The sequence below is a fragment of the Xiphophorus couchianus genome, chromosome 18 (assembly GCF_001444195.1).
Source record: "Xiphophorus couchianus chromosome 18, X_couchianus-1.0, whole genome shotgun sequence".
In the NCBI taxonomy this organism is placed as follows: domain Eukaryota; kingdom Metazoa; phylum Chordata; class Actinopteri; order Cyprinodontiformes; family Poeciliidae; genus Xiphophorus; species Xiphophorus couchianus.
In genome coordinates, this window is record NC_040245.1 from 12,407,943 (window position 1) to 12,430,502 (window position 22,560).

At 40.6% G+C, this 22,560-nt stretch overlaps 1 protein-coding gene across 2 annotated transcripts in view; it reads left to right on the plus strand.

Moving 5' to 3' along the window:
• ankrd13b (ankyrin repeat domain 13B) overlaps positions 1–21,843 on the plus strand; it is a 46,495-nt gene extending 24,652 nt beyond the window's left edge. Inside the window, exons 3-17 of one of the 2 annotated variants that reach the window (XM_027999343.1) lie at positions 1,813–1,937; positions 2,803–2,848; positions 3,159–3,302; positions 4,183–4,423; positions 6,681–6,747; positions 7,956–8,037; positions 9,930–9,994; positions 11,163–11,195; positions 11,296–11,435; positions 12,216–12,373; positions 12,558–12,746; positions 14,358–14,521; positions 17,177–17,253; positions 18,660–18,783; positions 20,292–21,843. In XM_027999343.1, the coding sequence (XP_027855144.1) occupies positions 1,813–1,937; positions 2,803–2,848; positions 3,159–3,302; positions 4,183–4,423; positions 6,681–6,747; positions 7,956–8,037; positions 9,930–9,994; positions 11,163–11,195; positions 11,296–11,435; positions 12,216–12,373; positions 12,558–12,746; positions 14,358–14,521; positions 17,177–17,253; positions 18,660–18,783; positions 20,292–20,372 (1,736 nt within the window). In that variant the 3' untranslated portion in view covers positions 20,373–21,843. The remainder of the gene's footprint in view (positions 1–1,812; positions 1,938–2,802; positions 2,849–3,158; positions 3,303–4,182; positions 4,424–6,680; positions 6,748–7,955; positions 8,038–9,929; positions 9,995–11,162; positions 11,196–11,295; positions 11,436–12,215; positions 12,374–12,557; positions 12,747–14,357; positions 14,522–17,176; positions 17,254–18,659; positions 18,784–20,291) is intronic. The other variant, XM_027999344.1, reaches the window with a different exon arrangement.
• The last annotated feature ends 717 nt before the right edge of the window (positions 21,844–22,560 follow it).

Consider the following 22,560-nt stretch of genomic DNA (forward strand, 5'->3'; position numbering starts at 1 on the left):
AGTCTCTGTTGGGTTTAATCACTCCAGCTGCCTCTATGTGGAGCTAAATTGGGGCCATGAAGCTTGATCCAATTCTTTTTTCTTTGAAACTGAAAAAAAAATCTTTAATCTGAAAATATTTAGATTTTTTTTTGTCAGTTTCAAGTTTCTTTTCAGCTTAATATTTTTCAGTTAAAAAATATTGGAGCAAACTTTATAAGCTTTAGTTCCATACTGTTCCCCTTCCTTTGTAACCAAAACAAAGGAAGGCAAGAGCGTCTTATGGAGATGGAGTTGAAGGTGGAGCAACAGCACTAAGTTCCAGAACTGAGACTTGACATTAGTCCATTGAGGTGTGACAGGGAAGCTGTGGGTGAAGGGCAGGAGAAGAGGATACTTAGCTTGTTCCTCTACTAAAGCTAATGAAGAACATGTTTAGTTCATTAGCGCTCCCGACACTTTATCTATCTAATCCTCCTTCTACTTGAAGCCTGTGATGTTCTTCCTCCCTGACCACACATATCTTATATAACCCTAACTCTAACCCTCCCTAGTATTTCCTGTACTGTGCTTTGTTTCTTATCTTGACTTTGTATTTGAGATGTTTTTGTACACTCTGCAATAATTCACTCTGCCACCCTGAAGGTGCTTTTTCTTGTTAAGCAGTTCCTTCAGGTCCCTGGGGAATTCAGGGTTTATTATTCAGGAAGCACCTACTGCCAATCGTCAGATACCCCCTAGTTTACGGCAGTGGTCTTGTTTCCATGTGGCTTATTGAGTGAATCTCAGCTTCAGAGCGTCCACAACATGCTCCACAACATGTTTCTCCTTACTTGACATAAGTTGCCAAATAAATAAGGATTTTATGCACAGAACAGAGAAATTACCTATTACTTTTTTTTAGGGGTGGGCGAGTCTTTACATTTTAAAACAGCATTAAACTTCAGTCCTGTTCTCCACTCTGGTTTTATATAAGGTTTTGTGCTGTTTTCTCTGTCTCCATTAGAGTTATGGAGGCAGTTCAGTGAAGCAAAGCCTTTGCTCTTCCTTAAGACTAGTGGCAGCAGCAATTAGCAAACACCTGGTGGAACTGCGCATCTGTTGAGCTCATCATACAAACTACTTCTTAGTGCAAATGCTCCTAAAAATATTAAAGGCTTAAGGGAGAAACACTGTGATGAGGTGCTGTAGGCAGAGTGTCGGAAAGAGCAGAAGCTTCTTAAAGGGACAAAGGCCCGATTTCGAGGCTTTAAATTGCAAAGTCAAATTTCTTTTAAGTTATGTTTGAAGTATACAGCATTGTTATGACAGATGATATTAACATAGTTACTTGATTGTGCTAAAAAATGACACTATGTGCCTGGAAAATAATACTGCCTCTTTAACTTGTGGTTTTAGAGTACAGAAATCCCTGAAGACTGGACACCATCTTTTTGATGGTTTTTATAACTCCAATACACGCCGATACATTTATAACTTACAGTACACCTAAGGATTGGATCATTAGGTGTATTGGATCCTTTGGTTCATTGACAGATTATGAGACGCAAACCCTCTGTGGACTTGTGTGTGTGTGGGGGGGCTGAGTTTAAATCAATTATCTGAAAAGGAAGCAAAGGGAGGAGTATTCTCTAGTCTTTGATCAGCTATTTGTAAAGTGTCATTCTGATGATAGATGGATACGTGGCAGTAATTGGGCCAACCAGCTTCTCCTTTGGCCTACTTTACGTTCAGCAGTTCCCGCTGCATCCTTAAATTGCTCGCTCACATAAATTTTGAATAAGGTCTGAATGTTTTACTGTCTGTTCCACCCCACCCACCTCCATTCTCCAGTTCTTCAAGAGGCGGTGAGCACGAGGGACCCGGAGCTGGTGCGTCTCGTGCTGCGTTACCGTGACTACCAGAGGACTGCCAAGAGGCTGGCGGGCATCCCCGTCCTGCTGGAGAGACTACGCCAAGTGGGATTTTACACACACGCACACACATTTGCACAAAATCTCTAAGGAGCACGGACACACACACACACACACACACATACAATTATATAGAAATTAATGTGCATGCCGCTTAGAAGATAATCCATCTACAGTTGCATAAAAAGTCAGGTTTTACTCAGCTGTCATTTGAAATGCAGATATGTCTTCATTTTAGGATAAAATATTATTTTTAATGGTATTTATAACTTTGTTTACTATTCAGCGAGGGGAACACAAAGGATTATGTCTCCATATTACACGGCAGTGTGTCCCGAGGTGATCTGACTCATCTCAGACCCGGGAGGAGTAAGCACTGGCATGATTAAAGGCACAGGAGCATTTCTTACAAAGCTCAGGTGACCTGTGCCGGAAGATGATAGGTTGATGGTACTACTGGTGCACCAGCAGATCATCCTGTTTGTGCCGCGCAAAGCAGTGGCAGAGATGCAGAGAACTGCCTTCACACAGTCTGTCTCTGTATCTGATCCAGCTGGCTCCCTATCACACAATCACACACACGCAGGCACACGCCTAATGATGCTCTCACTAAAGCATCCTCACACAGCAGACAAAAGACACTGACACTTTTAAAATGACTCTCAGTACACAAACATCCCAGCATTCTTTACCTGCTGCTGCCCTCACCCACATCATCGACCTCTCCATCCATCAGTTCTATTATTAACACCCTCCACAAACACACTTGGCTTCTCTGCCAGTCTTCCTCACCATCCTTGGCTTACACACTGAAGCTGCCCAACTGCATAGTTTTTACTCTTCATTACTATTCTCCTCGTTTTGTTCTTCATCCGTAATGTCCGTCTCTCCTCCTCTGCTCCCTGTCCAGGCGCAGGATTTCTATGTGGAGATGAAATGGGAGTTTACAAGCTGGGGTGAGTTTTAGCTTTTTTGCATCTCTGAATGTTTCTAACCAATTTCTCATATATTATTCCCATGACATGTTTATGCGCATTTCTTCCTGTTGAGATGAATAACACTGGCCCATAGACTAATTGAATGTTTTTGTATGCATATGGTATCATTGCTGAACAAGTAAAGAGGATTTAATGGATGACTGAGGCCAATAATTACCCTAATGGCAACACTTGCAAAAAAAAAAAAAAACAAGAATTGTTGTCTGAAATGTTGGACATAGTCATGACAAATGCTACTGTTTGGTTAAGATGTTGTGTTTGTCCACAGTGCCCCTAGTCTCTCGTATCTGCCCCAGTGACACCTACAGAGTGTGGAAGAGTGGACAGTGTCTCCGAGTGGACACCACCCTGATGGGGTTTGAGCAGATGACCTGGCAGAGAGGCAACCGGAGCTTCATTTTCAGGGGCCAAGGTTAGCAAGCTTTCCATCCCTTCAACCAAAAGGTTGCTAGTTTGAATATTGGTTTGAGGACCTCCCTCTTGTCTGGATTTTCAGCACTTTGCAAAGCAGTGGTATTTGTTCTTCAAAGTGATAATTTTCCAGTTGCCAGATAGAGCGCCTTGCTTAACGACAACGCACATGACACATTAGAATGACACCGCTCACTTCTACTGCTAAGTAGAAATGAGGCACATGGGATAAGAAATTAATGCCTCTCTTTTCATAAGTAAGCATTTAATGTTTTATGTTGTGTGATGCTCCTTGGTCCTGTGTGTTGTTTTAATGAGTGTTAGAAATAAATCTGGGTTGAATTGGAAACATGCAAGACCCTTTTTTATGCTTAAGACATATGATTTACATATCCCATTTCCACAAAAATCCTACTTAGTGTAAATTTCTAAGTAGGAAAAAAAATTTAAGATTTACAATAAATTTATTTAGCATTTTTTGAAACTGAAATTTAATTTCTGTTGCCCCTCAGTACTTTTAACTTGCTGATTCTGTCCCACATGGCTTTTGAAAGACAACTGGATTTGTGTCAGCAATGTTAACATTTAGTGTTGATAACTGTTGGAATAAACAGTTATTCCAAACTGTGGAAGTTGACATGAATTTCTCACACCTAAATACTGTAAGTCTACATTTTTGTCTTGATGTTCTGTTTCTTTGTTGCACGAGCTGCAAACATAGATGCTTTTTTTCTAGCCTTTCTTTTTGATTCTGTAACAATGTCTGTAATCTGTTGACATCAGACTTAATCCCTTTGCCATCTTTGTGTCTTTCAGCACAAGTGCCTCTCTTCTGTGTTTCTGTCTGAAATTCTTCCCATTTTTCTCTTCCTATTTTACAGACTCCAGTGCAGAGGTGATGGAGGTGGACCACGACAGACAGCTGGTGTTCTGCGAGACCTTGTGCGTCTCATCTCTTACGGCGCTCTCTCCTGGCAGGGGGAAAGCCGGTGCCTGCAAGGGCACCTGCGCTGGACTGGGCCTTCTGGGTGCGACGCAGCCCAGCGATGAGCAGGTCGCAGCCAGGCTGTCCGCGCCGGTGGTGACCACTCAGCTGGACACCCGAAACATCGCCTTTGAGAGGTCAGAACCAGAGCGAGTATGCACTCAGTACCTTTGTAACTGCAAAGTAAACATTGTCAAAGTTAGCCTCAACCGTACTGATGAATTACTCATTCATAAAACAATGGCCTTGGTAAAACCACTACCTTTGTTGTTACAATAAAATGTTTCTGTCGGTGCTACTGGTTTACTTTCTCCTGCACTGCGAGACACGGCTGAAGGGAGCAAGTTCAGCACATTCTCTGGTGGCCGTCAAATTGCATTTGGCAAAACGCAAGAAAAACAGAAGCAGCAGCACTGCCAGGAAGTGGAGACAAACGCACACATGTGGAGCTAAAAAAAATAATTCATCATAAATAATTAGTTTAGAAAGGGACAGTGAATGAATGGGATACGGAAAGTAATAGAAGTGCAATATATAGACAGAAAGAAATGGTTCTTTTGGGGGAAAGAGGGAAGAAAGAGACATTTGGGTGAATTATGGAAAGAGAGGAAGAGTAAATGTTAAGAGATAAACAGTAAGTGAGCAGAAGGACAGAGAGTACGGCTCGGTGAAGTGAGCAGGCAGAGAGTAATCCTCTCCCTGTCAGACTTCCACCTTAGAGTCACCTCTCTGCATTTTCCACAGTCAGCACTCCTGTCTACATGCCAATAATCTGTTTATGATGCTTCAGAGTGAACCACTTTGTCAAAGCAGCCCAGACAGACCATCTACCTCTGGAGTTTATTTATCTTCAGTCAGTCACGCACACAAACTACAGCGCTGCAGTTTTCTGGTTTCAGGCTTTAAGTAAATTTACGGAAGTTCAAAGAGGTCACGTCTCTCCTTCTTCAACTTTAGCTTCTACTTTTCTAAAATAAAAGGGACATTTGGAGGTATGCATGGCATTTTCTTTTCTCTTCCGACACAGAATGAGTAACTGAACGAGGACAAAACAGAGAACACAATAGGAACAAGTTTAAAAATTATTCAAAACAACAAAGGATCCTTGAGGAGAATGAACATTTTGCTTTCTTGTTTTGTGTCTTTATACAAGGTCTGAAAAGCAGGGATGATTCACCGAGGATTTTTTTGTCCTTGTTACCAATTCCAGTTAATTAGGCATTTGTCGTAACTGAGTCCCAGTCTGATAATTCACTAAAATGAATATTATATCTATGTTTAAAAACCCGGCAGCTTTAAAGGGCACAATGAAAACACGACATATTTAGTCTCTTTTTTTTTTAAACAAGTTGCATGAAGGAGAATCAATTTGCATCACATGATGGGTGACGCTGTCTGTTTTACCACATCTCCAGTTTGTACCCCTTTTGTTGGAGTTTTGTAAAAATGATACGTGAACTGCTACCTAACCTAGATATGACATAATGCAGGCTAAAGTGAAAAATAAAACCTTTAAATCATCAGAATAAAAAATCAAAAACTCTGAAAAGTAAATTACATCAATATTTTAGAGCTAATAGATAGATTGTCCTGATACCAGTGTCTTGTTTTTAGTTTTGGCACAACATGTTTGATTATGAATTGCTAATTTTGGCCTCCTTAACTTGTTAGTATGAATTCACTAACTACCAAAGCGACTCCAGGTTTGTGGTCGTATCATAAGCTGTGAATCTTTACAAACACAGGACTAAATATATTCTTTTGAAAATACTACAGATGGTCCTGTGGGGGAATTGAATACTAAATGGGAAAGTAGTGAGCTGACTTAAGAGGGCTGCTAATGGAAAAGCTTTGAATAGGTTAGGACCACAGCAGTTGGCTAACTGATACATTAACATTTCTATTCTTATTACTGACATTAGCTGCTATTTTTATTATCTAAATATTCTTGTGTTTATGCTACTACTGCAGATGTGAGGAATAATGATGAAGGGGATAACCATCCTTGAAACCTCTGCTTGGATCCACAGGAACTAAGCAGATGAAGATGAGAAATGCCTCACTAGCTTCTCAACAGGTTTCTTAATTGCACAGTGAGCTGCTGATTTTCACTGACGGCAAACAGGAACAGTGAAGGCAATATTTTCAAGCTGCATCTCTCACCAATGGGGTAGTGGCTGCAGTACAGGGAGCTTGAAAAAGCATCTGACTGAAGCTGCTCTGCCTTAAATGTTATTAAACTTGAGAATAATCCTTCTCACTGTTGCATAATTAATTTCTGTATAAATTATACAGGTGTGTTCTTTTTTTTTTTTTTTTTTTTTTTACTATTTCTTCATGTAGCTATGAGCTTAACTTTAAGGTCACAGGAAACTTATTTGGATTCTGTTGCAGGAACAAGACTGGCATCCTGGGCTGGAGGAGCGAGAAGATGGAGACAGTGAATGGATATGAGGCCAAGGTATGAGTGACAGCTGCGTAGACAGCTCACCTTCCTCTCACCGCTTCTGACCTGATGCTCAGTCTCATGGTATCAAAGTCCTCATTAACCCACAGTGAAGACTTCCAAAAGTTACTTGACCATCTCGGCATTTAAGAGTTAGACAAATTTGTCACCCTCAAATGAAGGTGAGGAATCCACATGAAATTTTATGAGCACATAAAACTCCAGATGGCCCCGAAAAAACAAAGGCATTACCTTGAACCCTTTTGTTTTTTGTTATTCTTTTGACCTCCCTGGAGGAACAGATAGTCATGTCAGATGCCCTGGACCATCTGCCGATGGTGCTTTAAAAACACTTTAAAGTCCTGATGCTTGAAAATTGCTTCTTTTTCAGCATCATTGATTTAGAGTCCCAAATGGAAACAGGCAACTTCTGCTGCTGAACACACTATTATCTTTCGCTTTGAGCAATGGTTTCTGACTCTGAGTCAGAGACAGGATCTTCTCATCTTTTAATTTATGGTGCATCCACAACCGCCCTGTTTGGTCTGGTTTAATCAAATTGTAGTTTTTGTCCTGAACGTCTGTTTTTTTGGGGGGAGGTGTCAACGCGTAATCGAACTCTGATGCAGACAAGAATCGCAAACTCAACAGACCTAGTTCTCAGTTCGGTTTCAGAGAACTCTGGCACAGTTTGAATGGATATGTGAATGCCAAGCAGACCGGAGACCAATTCAAAAGCAGGAAGTGGACTATAGTGCAGTGCATTCTGGGTCAGTAAATCCAAAGCAAACCCAGGAGTCTAATGCTAGAGGGATCTTTTACTGACAACAAAAGAGAAATAATACAACCATTCAAATCTGATGTCACTCCATGTTTGTTTACATTTTGTGAAGAGCAATGTTTTACTTGTCTTCTTCAGAGGTCTTTATGTTGTTTCCTTCAGTGGTTCTTGGTGCAGCGCCACCACAGGCGAGTGGGGAAAACTGTTTTTTTTAAGAAGAAGAAGAAGAATTGGGTTTGTTTGATAGGGTGCAGTTTGAACGCATATTGCACCAAATGTTGCAATTTTATTCCTAATTGAACTGCCAGACTGTCAGGTGTGAATATACCCTTAATTTTTTAGCAGTTAATAATGATAAAATCCTGTTTGACTATTCAAAATACACAATTAGAAACACCGTTATTAGGTTAAATATTTTCTAATGCTGCCTATCTCCCCTCAGGTCTATGCAGCATCCAATGTTGAGCTGATCACCAGGACCAGAACTGACCATCTGACGGATCAGAACAAGAACAAGACGAAAGGTAACTAACTCATTGTGAGGATTACAGCACAGTAAACCCCAGCAGCTGACTGCCTTCAATATTATGGCTTCACCAGTGTAACCCCCAGCCATAGCCGCAGTGACATCCCTGATGAAAGACCTGCCGATAAGCTGCTGGGCTCAATAAGATCACTCAGAGACACAGCCTAACAGGTTGCAATGTTCTCTCTGAGGCTGCGTTTCGTTCATTTTCTGGTTCAGATCATTAATCAAACAAGATTAGCCAGCTTCCCTCCCAGGAGGGAGACTGTCAGCGGAGATCAGCCGCCCCACGCTCCTCTGAAAGAAGAGGATGTGAAGGTTGATCCTGGTCTCCCAGGTCACATCCTCACCTGCATTCTGCTGCTATGCAGGAGGAGGAAAGTGTTATCAGAACCAGTTCAATGACTTCACAGTGTCTCTAAACTTTCACAAAATGTAAAGTCTGCATTCTGGAATGACCAAAGGTTTGTCTCACCTCTGCTTCACTTCTGACAAAGTCGCCTCCTCCGGCTTTCAAAGCAGCATGGCAAATATACGACATCCTGTCTGCGACTTAGCTTTCACCTTTTCAGTAAAGTGTTGCAGATTTTCTCAAACATAAAGTTATAATTTCTATTTAAGTGGGCAAATGTTAGATATATATGACTGGGAATGTTTTACATTTTAATTGAAAATCTCAGGCCTAAACTGTAATTTGTAATTTGTGAAAGTGCTTGACTTTTCAGGGCCATCTTTGTCCGTAAAAGATACTTTATGCCTTCTTTAAAACAAACTTAAGGACTATTAATCATGCAAACCTGCAACTTACTGGCAATTTTCATATAGATGTTCTGCCTAGGACTGCAGCTACAAATGAAATGCTGTCCTTCCAATTCTTGTGGTTGTATAAATAAAACCTGTTACTAATTTATTGCATGCTGTCTTAGATTACTAGAGTAGTAAGAGTTTGGTCCAACCAGTTTCTCTACACCAAAGTTCTTTAAGTGGCAGCCCCAAACTCATCTAGATTTGGATTTTTAAATTATGCGTGTTTTGTAATTTTTACAACAATCAATTTTAAAATGCACCACTTTTATAACATTTACATTTACGTGGTGCAGCAGGAGCTTGCAGGGTTCCTGTCTCTACTGAAAGAAGAGATTCAAAATATTCTTCCTTGGTTTAGTGAAAAAACTCTCTTTTTTTCTCCTTGCTTAAGTGGATTTTCTCCACTAACTCACTGTGTTTTGCTCAGACTGCATATATTACACAGGAAACTTGCACTTGTGAAACATGTTTCATATGGTAAGGATGTGAATATTCTCCATAAAAGATGCTTTCTGTCTGTTTTATAAGAGGACACGTGGGTGCCAAGTGAAGGCTGCAAGTGTTACACAAAGTTGCAAAACTGGCTGCTTATTATCTCAACGCCATTTGAAAATGGAGGCTGAATAAATTTTCCCATGGATCGACTGTTTCTATCTTTGAACTCAGTATAAAAGCACGGTCTACCTTTTGATCATAAGGATCATTCGGTTAACGGTATTTTCTTTTATACATATAGAACAGGACAGGATCAGCTTGAGAGGATGACTCCTGAACGGAGCAGATATAAAGGTTTCCTCCCCTTTCTGCTCATCATTGGACGTGTTGAGCTCAGATCGCCGGAATCAACGACAGCACTTCAGATTTACTCTACTCTCTCTGTGCTGCTTCAAAGCCTCCTCATGATGGCTAAAGTAGCCTCTTCTACTATTCATCCAGTATAGAGGAAAATAACTTTCTGGGCAGCTGCGGTGGAGATAATGAGCCCCAGGCTTCTTCTCATTGTTATAAAAGAAGAGTTTTTTGTTTTGTTTTGTTTTTTTTTTGCTTTTGAATTTGTTTGAACTGTTGTTTGTCCCTTTGCAGGCGGCAGGACTCCACTGCAGAACTTCCTCGGGATTGCAGAACAACACATGAGCTCTAACAATGTGGTGAGTGCATGTCATCCAGCATTTTCTCTGTTCTTGTGTCTCTCATGTTTGATGAGATTTTTATTGTCGGGAATAAATGATCCCCTGTAGTTTCACCGTCCCCTCCATCTTCCTGTCTGTGGATGGACAGGCGCGGTGTAAAATCCCAGCGTTGTGGACTAGAGAGCCCTTGTGCAGCCTGCTCTGAAATATTGATCATGCTTTTTAATTTGTTTCGCTTTGAGAGATTCCATGACTCACACCTCCCTCCTTACACTCTCTGTAATCTCCCACTCCCACTCATTTTTTGTCGCTACTGCTTTCCACTCTCCCGCTTCTCCCCTGACGCCACTCAAAAGCTTTTTTTCCCCCCACTTTGATGTTTGTTCTGAAGATATTTTGAGCAGCTTTAAATCTCTTATGTAGATGTACAGTGGCGTTCTTAATCCTGAAATTTAAAGTGGCATCAAAGCCACTTTGCAGAGATGAAAATCACCGTTAGAGCTCTAAATGATCCAGAGCTTCAGTAAAACCAGACATGAGAAACTTCCTCTTTAGTTTTTGCTTCCCTGTGAAGCTTTCATTAAGCTGTTGAGGATGTCCCATCATTGCCTTTCAAATTGCTTTTTTTCATATGATGTTTATTGAAGTGAGAAGACAATAATCTGACCACTAAAAGGCTTCATGTTAAACAGGCGTGTACTTATATGATTTAGTCAAACCATCTTCTAGGAAATGAACCAAATACAAAAGTTTTTTACAGCAATGACCAGAGACTCTCATCTGACATCAGGAGATGTTTTCCAGGATCTCCATGATCCCCTGAGCTGAACAAAGAGACTCGGGGACGAAAATATTGGAATATGGCATAGATGTGGAATAACAATAATCAGCCAGTCAAATCTATTTTTTTTTATCTGTTACCCACCGATTAAGGGTCAGCACTATGAACTTTTACATTATAAAATATATTTTTTCTCTAAAACAATATACCTCATTCTCCACACAAATTGACAACCTTGGTAAAGATGCTTAAAAATACTAAAGATAAATGTTGTCTTTTTGGCTGTGTGTCTATCACTGATCAAGTTCTACACAAATAATAATCTGAATGTAAACTTCACCTTTTGCTCTGCCACATTCTGAGTAGTGTCCAAACTCTTTTTTTTGTGTGTCTGTGTCACTGCAGGGAAACAAACTTCAGGAACAAAAAGCACATGAAGTAAGTTTAGAAAAGCCAAATTATTTTGTGAACTTTGAGCAATTTCTTTCGATTCGTGAGGACTTGGCTTCACTGTGTAGTTCTTCTGTACTTTCTCCAGGCTCTGGTGACACAGATGTCATCCCCGGTGGTGACAAACCCCGCTGCCCTGACGGCCGAGGAGTACTTCAACCCCAGCTCGACGCAGCAGACGCTGAGGGACATCGGCCACCCGTGCCAGCTCACCACCAAGACCCAGAGGTGAGCCAGACTGACAGGAACACAAACAGGCGGGCCGAGCCACTCTCTGCAAAGTGCCAGAGCTGACAGTATGATGGCCGGTATAAAACGAGTCGCTCGTAGCAGCTGACCACAACAATCCTGAGGTGGATGACAGATAACAGAGAGAACCAAAGACGCATATTTATAGATACCACAGTGTTGGCGCTTTGCGGAGCTGGTGCAGTCAGGCATTTAGGCGCTCCGTCTCCAGCAGGTTGAGATGGATGACTCATAGGACCTTGTTGTCACTCCACTATATTAAAAACACAAAATAAAACATGAAGTGGAAGAATATTGCAGTATCTCCGGGGGTTGGAGGGGAATCTTAAGAAAAATGTGCAAACAGGAACAAGAAAAGAGGAAAATAGAAGCAGCTTTGTGAACAGTCCTCCTGCGTCTGCTGGGCTGTTGGTCCTCTTCCGATGTCGTTTACATTCCTCATCGCTGCTAAATAAAAAGTGACAGGACATGATGAGATTAATTCTTGGAGGAGGCAGAGCTGCCTCTCAGTTCTGTGTTCATTATCGCACAAATTAGAGTCTAACAATTGATTGGCCTGGCTTTGAACATGACTCAGCAGCTCGTGGACAGCTCCTATTAGTGGATGTGATCAATGTCTTTTTGTATCTCTGCCCAAACAATGGGCTGATCCCAACATCTAAATTGCTTTAATTATGCACAAGTCAGATTCGGATGGTTTCCTCTGTTTCTGTTTGCCAGGAGTGTCAGTGTAAGCAGGTGTGTGTTGTTGTGTTTTAGGTTTAAAGCCAAGTTGTGGCTGTGCGAGACCCATCCTCTGTCCCTGGCGGAACAAGTGGTGCCCATCATCGATCTCATGGCCATCTCCAACGCTCTGTTCGCCAAGCTGCGTGACTTCATCACTCTGCGGCTGCCGCCTGGTTTCCCGGTCAAGATCGGTGAGCGCAGAATGAGTTAGAAGTCTGAATGAAGGAACAGGAGGAGGGAGGGGGGGTTAAAATGTTGGTTGCTTAAACTGAGCGGGGGAGAGAGGGTGATGAATATTTAATGAACAGATGAGATGGAATGGACAAAATGATCTGAGAGGGGAAGCTGACGGATAAAATGTTCTCCCCCCTGCAGAAATCCCCCTGTACCACATACTAAACGCCAGGATCACCTTCAGCAACCTGAACGGCTGCGAGGAGGGGGCCGGCCTCCGTCCAGACAACGAAATCGGAGTGGAAGGGGATGGCCAGAGGGACGCCCCGAGGACAGACACTCCGTCTCCAGGCAGCGACTCCTCCAGTGTCTCCAGCTCTAGCTCCACAAGTAAATATCAAAGTGTCAACCACTGATATTGTCACTACTCAAAATATTCACATTTTGTCAAAAACAGCAAGGGATTTTTATTTATCCTAGACTAACAGTATTTTTATGAATAAAAATCTGAAAAGTGTGGCATGCTGAATTGCCACACTTTTTTTTGCAAAATAGCTCAAGCTCAGTTGGATTTAGCCTTCTGCAGCCTCTGAGATTTTCCTCCAGGGTTTGCCTGTTTTAGCTCCAACTAGCTTTCTTATCAGCTTCCCACTTCCCACAGTAGGATTCTGCTTAAGCCATGTTTCACCCCTAAAAATGGTGTGTTCAGGGTGATGTGGAGTGTTAGTTTAAACAACACAAATACTGTTTTGCAGTTAGGCCTAAACAACTCCTTTTCTTTCATATTTGCCTCATTCGCAACACGGCTTGTGGTAAACGGTTAGATGGCTTTCTTTGTCAGATTTTGTGGAGTGCACCATCAGTGAGTTGTCATCTCTGCTGCTCCTCCAGAGTAACTACCGTTGATTCCTTCAGTTAATATTCTCCTTGCCTGTCAGCTTAGCTGGTAGCAGCAGAGGCTTTCTAAACAGGTTTGCAGTTTTGTCCATGTCTGTTTTCAGATGATAGATCCAACAGTTCTCTATGTGATATTTAAAGCTTGCAATGTTGTTTTATAACCTAACCCTGCCATAAATTTGATCAAAAGTTAATCTCTGACCCGTGTTTTGTGTTTTGTGTTTGACAGGACAGCTGGTTTTTTTAAATAATAATAGGGAGTTTATTTAGATAACATTTATATCTAAATAAAACTGGGCCGATTTTAACAACCGCTATTTATTTCCGTCTTGTTGCTGTTTGTTTCTGGGGGGCTATGGGAAGAGGTTCATCATGTGCTATTTTGTTTGGTCATATGACAATTGTAGTGATGCAGTGCAGGATTGTGGGGAGTTGAACTGAAGCGGAGAAGAATTGGTGAAATTAGCCCAATTATGCCCTACTTTGTGTTTCTTAATCATATAAAATCCCAGTAAAATACAGTAAGATCTCTGAGTAATAAACTGTGAAAAAATGTAAGGCTATGAATACTCTTGCAAAAATTAACAATCAAGTCTTCCATCTCTCTTGCATCCTCCTCTGGAGCCTCCTAGACTGGAGCTATTTGCAGGACGAAGTGTAACTGATGAGGAAGATGTGAGCTCTTTTTACCACTAGATTTTACTGGACAGATTTGTGCTTTGTGTTGCTGGATCATGTCCTGCTTTTATTCAATCAGAACCTCATCAGCACTGTGTAAATCTGCATCTGTGCCGGGCAGCGGAATAATTAATTTGACGGCGGCTCTTTGAGGATCCCCGATGTTATCGTCTCATACGGCTCCTCATATGAAAGCACTCTGAGTTAGCAGTTGTCCTGTGATGTGCCGGAAGTGCGGTACATGAAAGAGAAAACAAATACTTCAACCTTTATTAACTTTTGATCTCTCCATGTTTGGCTTAGGAATATATTCCTCTGTTTTTCCTTTTCCTGTTCTTCTCCTTCAGTGTCCTTTAAAGTCTGATAACGTTCCCGCTCATCTCTTGACCTCTGCCCTCTTCCCCCCACTCTCCTCTTGTGGAACAGTGTCGTGCCGAGCAGGAGAGATTCCCCCGTGTGTGTTTGAGCCGCCGCCTGGATACACCATGCTAGGAGGCAAACAGAGAGACAGCATGAGGGAGGAGGAAGAAGACTTACTGCAGTTTGCTATACAGCAGAGTCTGCTGGAGGCCGGATCCGAATATGATCAGGTGATCCTGTTGCGAATTCCTTGAGCTTTCTGGCGGTAACGCTGGAAGGAATACGTCTATAGCTATCCCATATTACATTCCTCTATATCAAATTTAGTGCTTGTACAGTTTTTTTTGTTGTTTTTTTTTGCCAAATGGAAATATGCTGATTCATTGCTTCTTCTGTAAATTTAGCAGTTTCACTGATGTTGTGGGGTTTACGTGTTTTAACTACATGATATGACGTTTCACCTGTCCTGCCATTTACTGCTGAAAGTATGAGCTATATACTGCTGTGACTGTAGTTCATTTATCCTCCTGTAGAAAAAAAAAAAAAAAAAAAAAAACTAATGGAGCTTTGCAGACAACACTGTGGCAGTGGAGCCACTTCAGATCCAGTCCATAAAAATCCTAACTTTAAACAATTATAGTCATCCTTGATTCTTTTTTTTAATGTTTGCTTATCTCCAACTCTGACCCCTTACTCACCATCCCTTTAAGAACTACAAATCTTTCCACTTTGTCTCTATCACAGGCTTATAAAATGTATAAGTGGCACAACTTGACGTACTTTTGTTGTTCAAAGCTAAGGGAGGGCATAGCAATCAAATAAATACTATTATTGCAGTGTTCAAAGAAGGCAGCAGCAACAGTAAGAAAGTATATCATAGAACTAAAGTGTCAGACCAAAGAAATATTTTTTCTTTGCATGAGCAAATTATCCCCGTCAAAAAATATAGTCAACATTAGATTCAAAAACTAAGCAGTGTCATAAATTACATGTTTGATGTTTAAAGGTGGAAGTCAATTCTCCTGAACAGTATTACAATGATTTTCCTGAAGTAGCAAGCAAAATAGCGCACCCTGATGGCCATGTTTTTAGAACACTGTCTGTTTTGTTGCACTGATGTTAGAAAACTAACTTATGCAGCCATATATGTGTGAATTTTACTTTATGTGTAATAAATCTATATAATATGAGTTTCACTTTTTAATATGAGTGACAGAAAATAATAAACTTTTCCCTATATTCTAATTTTTTGAGATGTACTTCTACATATGTGTCGACATATATGCAAACATAGATCAACCTAATGTATTTGAGCCATTGAAACAATGTTTATATGTAATTTATAACCGATAAATAATCAGTAGGGGTACAAAGTTATTTGAAATGTAAAATATGGCACACGCATATTTGTGAGATTCATTCATCCACATAACAAGCTGAATTTTAGATAAGCAAAACCGACTTTCCACTAAAACTGTTTGACAGAAAGAGGGATGGGAGATTCTCTACTTTTTCACAGAAACTGAAATTTTAGAGCAATTGGAATTTTTAAAATTGTGCATCATGGTGGCAACATATTGGAGATATGATTTGATCTTTTGTAAGCTTTTGCTCATCATCTTGGACTATTATTTCCTGTGAAATAAATAGGACCGCTGTAATGTTTAACTAGGTGGTTTTTTTCTCTTTTTCTCACAACCCATAGCAGCTGATTGTCATTCGAAAAGTTCAAATAATACCTAAAACACAAATAGCCAAATCCCAGTAAAGTTGAAATGGAGTCTTCGTAGATGAAATTGAATTTGAAGAACTGAATGTTAGGTTTTCTTTTAAGTTTTGGTCACTTTCTTTTGTTTTGTATTGAATCTGTGTCAGCCTCACATGACACCAACATCAAATCACATTATTTAAAAATATAATCTCTGCTGTATGTTTGGAAAAAAATAACACGGTTGAAGTATTGTATGTATCTGCAGACTGATAGCACATAATCAGTCATGACGGAGATTGTTTCCCCATCTTAAAATTACAGGAATAAATTCAGCAATAAGTCAATGAAGACTCTAATATTTGTGTGTGCTTGAGTACACAAATAGCACTCGGTTTCAAAATACAAACAATCACAGCGAAGTGAAATCAATAAGCAACATAAATTGCCTTTGCGGTATGGAACCAAGAGGCTTTACATTTCCAGCTGCCTAAGGAGAGGCCTGTGCTTAAATCCTGAAGATCCTGCTCCTGATAGTCGCCGGTTTTCTTCTGGGGTGCAGGGATATAAATAGTCTCCGGGAGGCAGGTCAGAGAACATCCTCTGATGTGTTTCTGTAGGTGAGAAACAAAGCTGAGAGGATGAGAGAACGTTTGAACAGCGGAGGTTTGGTGCCATGCTTTCAGAGACTTCTCAGTTCCTGTTCAATAATATGATCAGTCCTTTAATAACAGCTGGAATATTAAAACGGGATGATACTTACATCTGTCATGTAGAATTTGTGCACATTTTTCTACACTAGGAAACTGAGTTTTAAACCGCAGTGCTTACTTTAAGATGAACTCATGAAGAGTTATTTTGATTTGCAGCAGCAAAGTTTGTTTTTAACTAAGGGTTAAATTTGCCACATCCTGTGGTTCATTAATAGTGTGTGTACCAAAGAACTAGAGGCAGGATTGATCTAGTTTACTCTCAGTTTATGAGTCAAAATCAAGCCAGCTGGCTGCCTTTATGCTTTGGGTGTGTGTGTACATATGTTGTGTGTGCATGGTGCTTTAGTGGGGATTGATTGGGAAAATGCCCACAGGAAGAATTAACCCTTTCCAAAAATCCCTCCATCTCTTTGTTCACAGCATCCGCAATCTGACTTTCTGTTCTGCCTCCTCTTTGTTTCTAGGTGACTATCTGGGAAGCGCTGACCAATAGCAAGCCAGGAGCACACCCCTTATCCTGTGACCCAAGTCGTGTAGAGAGGTAAGAAAAAAAGATTCACTGCAGTATAACCTTTACAGGCAATATTTATTTTATGTATTTGTTGAAACTGTCACTATGTCCTGACAGTATAACATGAGACAAATCAAGCTCCTCGGCTTCTTCCCTGTGGTCCTACTGCCATCAGTCCCAGTCAAAAACAACCATTAAGAGCCAGGAGCAGGGTCTTAGTGCTGTCAATCATGCCTGTGTACATGTCGGACACACCCTCCTCCTTGCTCTCTGCTATGCTACCGCTAGCTCCTCACACCAAAGATTTCCGTGAATCCTCAGCTTAGTTTCAATGGCCATCAATAAACAGTTTTCCTGTAATGGTAAGTTGTTTCTTTTTCATTAGTATATTGAGCAGCGCGTACAAGAGTATGACTGACAACACTAAGACCTTTTTTCTGGCTCTGATTGGTTGTTTCTGACAGAGAATCTGTATATTTCTACAGATGGCAGTAGGACCACATGGAGGAAGAGGAATTAATAAATTTGCATAACCTTTAATTTTATTAATAGTGTTTAAACTTGTGGCTCCCACTAGGTGTCTGTATTTAGTATTAAGAGTTTAGTGTTCAGCTCCAACTTGAGCTCAGAAATCAAACATTTACTGACAGATTTATCAAGAAAACAGGATGAAATTAGGAGAAATATTCATTAGTTTGGAGACATAAAAAACCGGCACCGGCAATATTTAAAAGCGATCTTTGGCAAGTCCTGCCTACCTGTCCACCAAATGACCACTTTTAAAAAGCAGAGACTCAAAGAGCTAAAATTTGCAAAAATGGGAAGTAGTTCTGCTGGGACCAGAAAGGATGGTTAATATAAGGATTGAAAGAGGGGAGAGAGACAGACCTGAGCCCATGACCAAAATTACAGTGAAGATGGAAGACATGGAGCTGAACAGAGAGGAACCTTTAACTTACTGAAACAGTGAGGGCAAGGTTGGGTAAAGGATAATGGTTTGTTGAAAACTTAATACTGCATTTGGTAGTTGAAAAAAACTAAAAACTAAATCCAAAAGGGATGAGTAGCTGAGAGGAAACAAGAGACTTAGTCTTTTTTAAGAACAAGGCATGACTGGGATGTTAAACTGTAACCTTAGAGGATTTCTTTTTAAAAATGCACATCTTTCTTCATATCATTTTGACATCATTATCATTGTTTGTTGTTTAAATGCTCTACATATTATTTCACAGCACTTCACCTGTATATGGGCTGCTCTGTGTGTTTTAGAGAGACGTGGCATCACAGACTCTCTTTGTGATACAAGTAGACATTTGTAAAAAAACAAAACATTCAGGCTATTGTTATTTACTTCGATCTAATATTTTCAATATGTTTCGGTTTTGTGGTTCTCAAATATGATAAAATTCAACACCATCAACATCTATGTCTTTCAGCAAACCCTCTCATAATAGGAGTGGCAGAAGTCAAATCAAAGCCTGGGTGAATAATAGAAAATGGGACAGAACAGGACAGAAGCTTTCATCTTCAAAACAGCTGAAATCCTTCAACAAAAACAATGTAAATCTCCACGTCTGTCAGCATGCAGGCGAAATATCCTGCCGTACCCCCGCATCTCACATCCTCTCTTCTGTCGCGTTTTGTTTTTCCTCACTATCTTCCGAGGCACCATTGTGTGTTTTCCTCCCTACTGCAGCTCCTTCCTTCCATCTTTGACTCACATCCTCTATTCTGCTGCTCTCCTCCCCTTTTCTATTATCTTATCCATCCTGCTATTCTTCTCTCATCTCCTATCTGCACAGCGCTGCTGGGAGAGTGTGTTTGGGAGAGAGGGATGAGAGTTTCCTGCAGTTGACTTTAGTCTGTTGTCCTTATCAGTCGTTCCTGTGTGGAGCTGAATGCGCAGGCTCCTGTGCTTTCACTCAACCCTTTCACTGGCTTCTGTTTAATAGTCTAGCTTTTAAAATGAATCAGATTTTAGATTCTGATGATACTGAAATTGGCGTCATCACCTGTTCTTTGAAGAAACACAATTTTGAACAGAATGTAAACATAGGGCTTCAGAAAATCTCTTCATATTCCGCCCACTTGAGGATATATCAAAGTTTGGCACTGTACATTTGATCCACTATTACATCATCATTATTATGGCTACCAGAGCTATATTGAATTATAATATCGCATAGTGATTAAGTGAACCAGTCACATAGTCTATGCAAACATTTCAATAATCTATTTAACATTATTGAAATTATTTTACTTTCCAAATAATGATCAGATGTCAGTTTTGTAGTTTTCCTCAACATTTCATTAAAGGTTAATGGAAAAAATCTAATAATCAAAATGTAAAATTGTGACAAATCAAATCATTTACATGTATCTACTGAATTGAAATATTAGTCATGAACTTAACAAACCAGGCATACTATTAAAAACAATTATATTTTTATTGATAATAATAAAAGCATAGCCTGAAGGAAGGTTCAGCAATGTGAATGATATTATCGGTTTGGTGGCATTTGAGATTTTGTCAGATTTTTGTGAAACCACATATAGAAAAATCCTGATTTTTATTTCTTTTATCCAGTTTCAGACCAACAGAATAACAGAATTTTCACATTTCCTCCAATTTCCAGACTAAAACGTAAGACAGCCAATCAAAGGTTGTGATGCTTACATATCTGTCTTCTTCTTGGGTTTCTTCTGATGAGTTGTTGAGGGGTCTGGTTTTTAAAAGTCCTCCTGACTTCCTGGTGCTTGTTGCCTCGTGTTGAGTTGTCACATCAAAAGAGAAAAATACTTTAAAATAGTTAGATTAATATTTTCTAAATGGTCATTTAAAATATCTGAAACTTATTAATTATGAATTTTCTCTTTGCTTCAGAACTTCTCATCTGATATCACAATGTTTAAACTTAATCCTGCCAAAATTTTAGTTACATTTTTGTTTTTGGATTACAGTTATTGTTGTTTGCTGCCAGTTTGCTCTAAGATAATAGTTAGTCTATTGCGCTTTGATCAAAATATGTCCCCATATGTTGATCCGCTGTTCCCTCCATGTTGCCCAGGACGCCTCAGCACAAGCCCCGCCCCGCTTCCAGCCTCTGCTCCACCCCCTCGAAAAAGCAGCTGCCCAGCTGCACCTATGACGAGCAGCTGCGCATCGCCATGGAGATCTCGGCCCGGGAGCAGGAGGAGGTGGACCTCCGGCGGCGGCAGGAGGAAGAGGAGCTTCAGCGAATCATCCAGCTGTCCCTGATGGAGAAGTGAGAGCCTCGTTGCCGGCGGCGATGGTGGGGAAGGGTCTGAACTGAGGACACGTTGGGATAAGAGGGAACAAATGGCCACCTGGGAAACTTTAAGCACACTCTAACTGCCTGAATCATCTTAGTGAAACAATCAAATCCTTCTCTTTTCTCCCTTCGCCTTCGTCAGACCTTTCCCCTGAAGCCGCTCAGTGATGAAGATGGCAGCTGGAGAGGGACACTTTTTTTCCTCTCAGCGGCACCACATGGTACCTTGTTGAGCAGTGCCAGTTTACAACCAATAATACCAGTTTTCTTTGCAGCAGGGTCATCTGTGCTCCCTCTGTAGTGTTTCTGCTCCAGCATTACCAACACACACACACACACACACACACACACACACACGTACACACACCTTGAGCCTTGCTGCCACTGAACCATTTAATTTTCAGACTTAAAAATGGAAAAAAAAAATTGACAAGTAAGGCTTGTGTTGTTAGAAGTGAGATGAATGTCAACAAACCATGAGAAAGTTCTCAAGTTTCCAAATATTCAAAAATAACATGCAGGTACGCTTATTTACTTGCTTTTAATTTCCATAAAGTCAACACGTACTGTACTTAGCTTTGCTGGCGGATCACATATAAGACTGTTAATGGTGGTTTTTTGATGAGTTTGAGCACAAAGCAAAGTCGGGCCACGTTAGGTTTTAGATGTAGGACGCGGCTGCAGGAGGCGCAGCAGCTCCACTGTATGAGAATAAGTGTACTGAAACTAATAAAGGACCAATGTTATTGTTCTGTAAGCTGTCTGTGGACTAGATATGTTATTGGAAGAAATTTATACTCACAAGAACAGATTATTATTTTTTTCTGTATTTCTCTTCGCTCACTCGTATAAACTGATTAAACAATACTTCAGCATGATGTGCATCCATGAGAGGGGTTCCTTGTTTTGTGACCTGAGCCTGAGCTCTGGACATGCGGTACGAGTGAGCTGACGTTAAAAAATATAAGAAAATAAATAAAAGGCTCCAAAAATAAATGAATGTTTGCAAATAATTGTAAGTAACTTGATGTGGCAAGGCTCAGGCCAATCCAAATGTTGTGAGGTACTAGCCAATCAAAATGCAAGGGAATACAGAGGATTCTTTTAAGATCATTTCTCTGAAACTGTTTACCACTACAATATCAGCACAAACTGAGATTTCCTCCTGTCTCTAATTACAGTAGATCTTCTTTGTGTTAAAAGGATTTAATTTTTTTTTTTACTTTGTAAAAACAGTCGTTGCTGAACACCAATGCATCGAAATGTTTTCAAGATGTAACCTGCAAAGTGGATTCTGATGATTCAAATAAAGAAACACCTTTTGGAACTGGAGTCTGTGAGTGACTGTTTAAAAAAAAAAAAACAAATCTCTCTGACTTCTAGGCAAGCTTTGAAATGCTCCAAATCCCTCCACCTTTCCCCAAGTTTTCCAGGTTTCTCTCAGTCAAAATGACGGCGATAAAAGCACTTCATTTCTCTCGAGATAGGCAAAGCAGCAGTCAGTCAGCAAAAGACGGAGCTGATCTGTTTTTAGCAGCTGCCACCTCCATCATCTTCCCTGTGACACGGATTCCCGGCGCCTCAGCCGGATCCGAGGGGGGCTTTGACTGTAGTTATTTTAGGCTCGGCAAGAAGAAGAAGAAGAAAAAAAGAGGAGAGCTTAGAGACTGTAAAACCCTCCAAGAAGCACCACTCAGCGCAGGAAAAAGGCAACATGGAGTGAATCAGCAGTCATTTCTCCCCTCACCCCACTTTGTGGATAACCTCAGCGTCGTGCACACGCTGGGGTGTGAATTGAATTTGTAAAAAGCCACCAGAATAAAACAAGATGCCTGCCTGTTAAGTAGAAAAGCTGAGAGCATCAGTACGCAGAGAAACGATAAGTCTCATGCACCGCCTCCTCCAATGACCTCAATCCTCGACGTTTTACTGACATTTTCCACATCCCTGAACGCTTTCAGTAATTTGCCATGTCAAGGAAGCCATGTTTCCCTGTGTGTTTGTAATGTTAGATACAGATTAGGTCAGGCAATTTTGCCAGAGC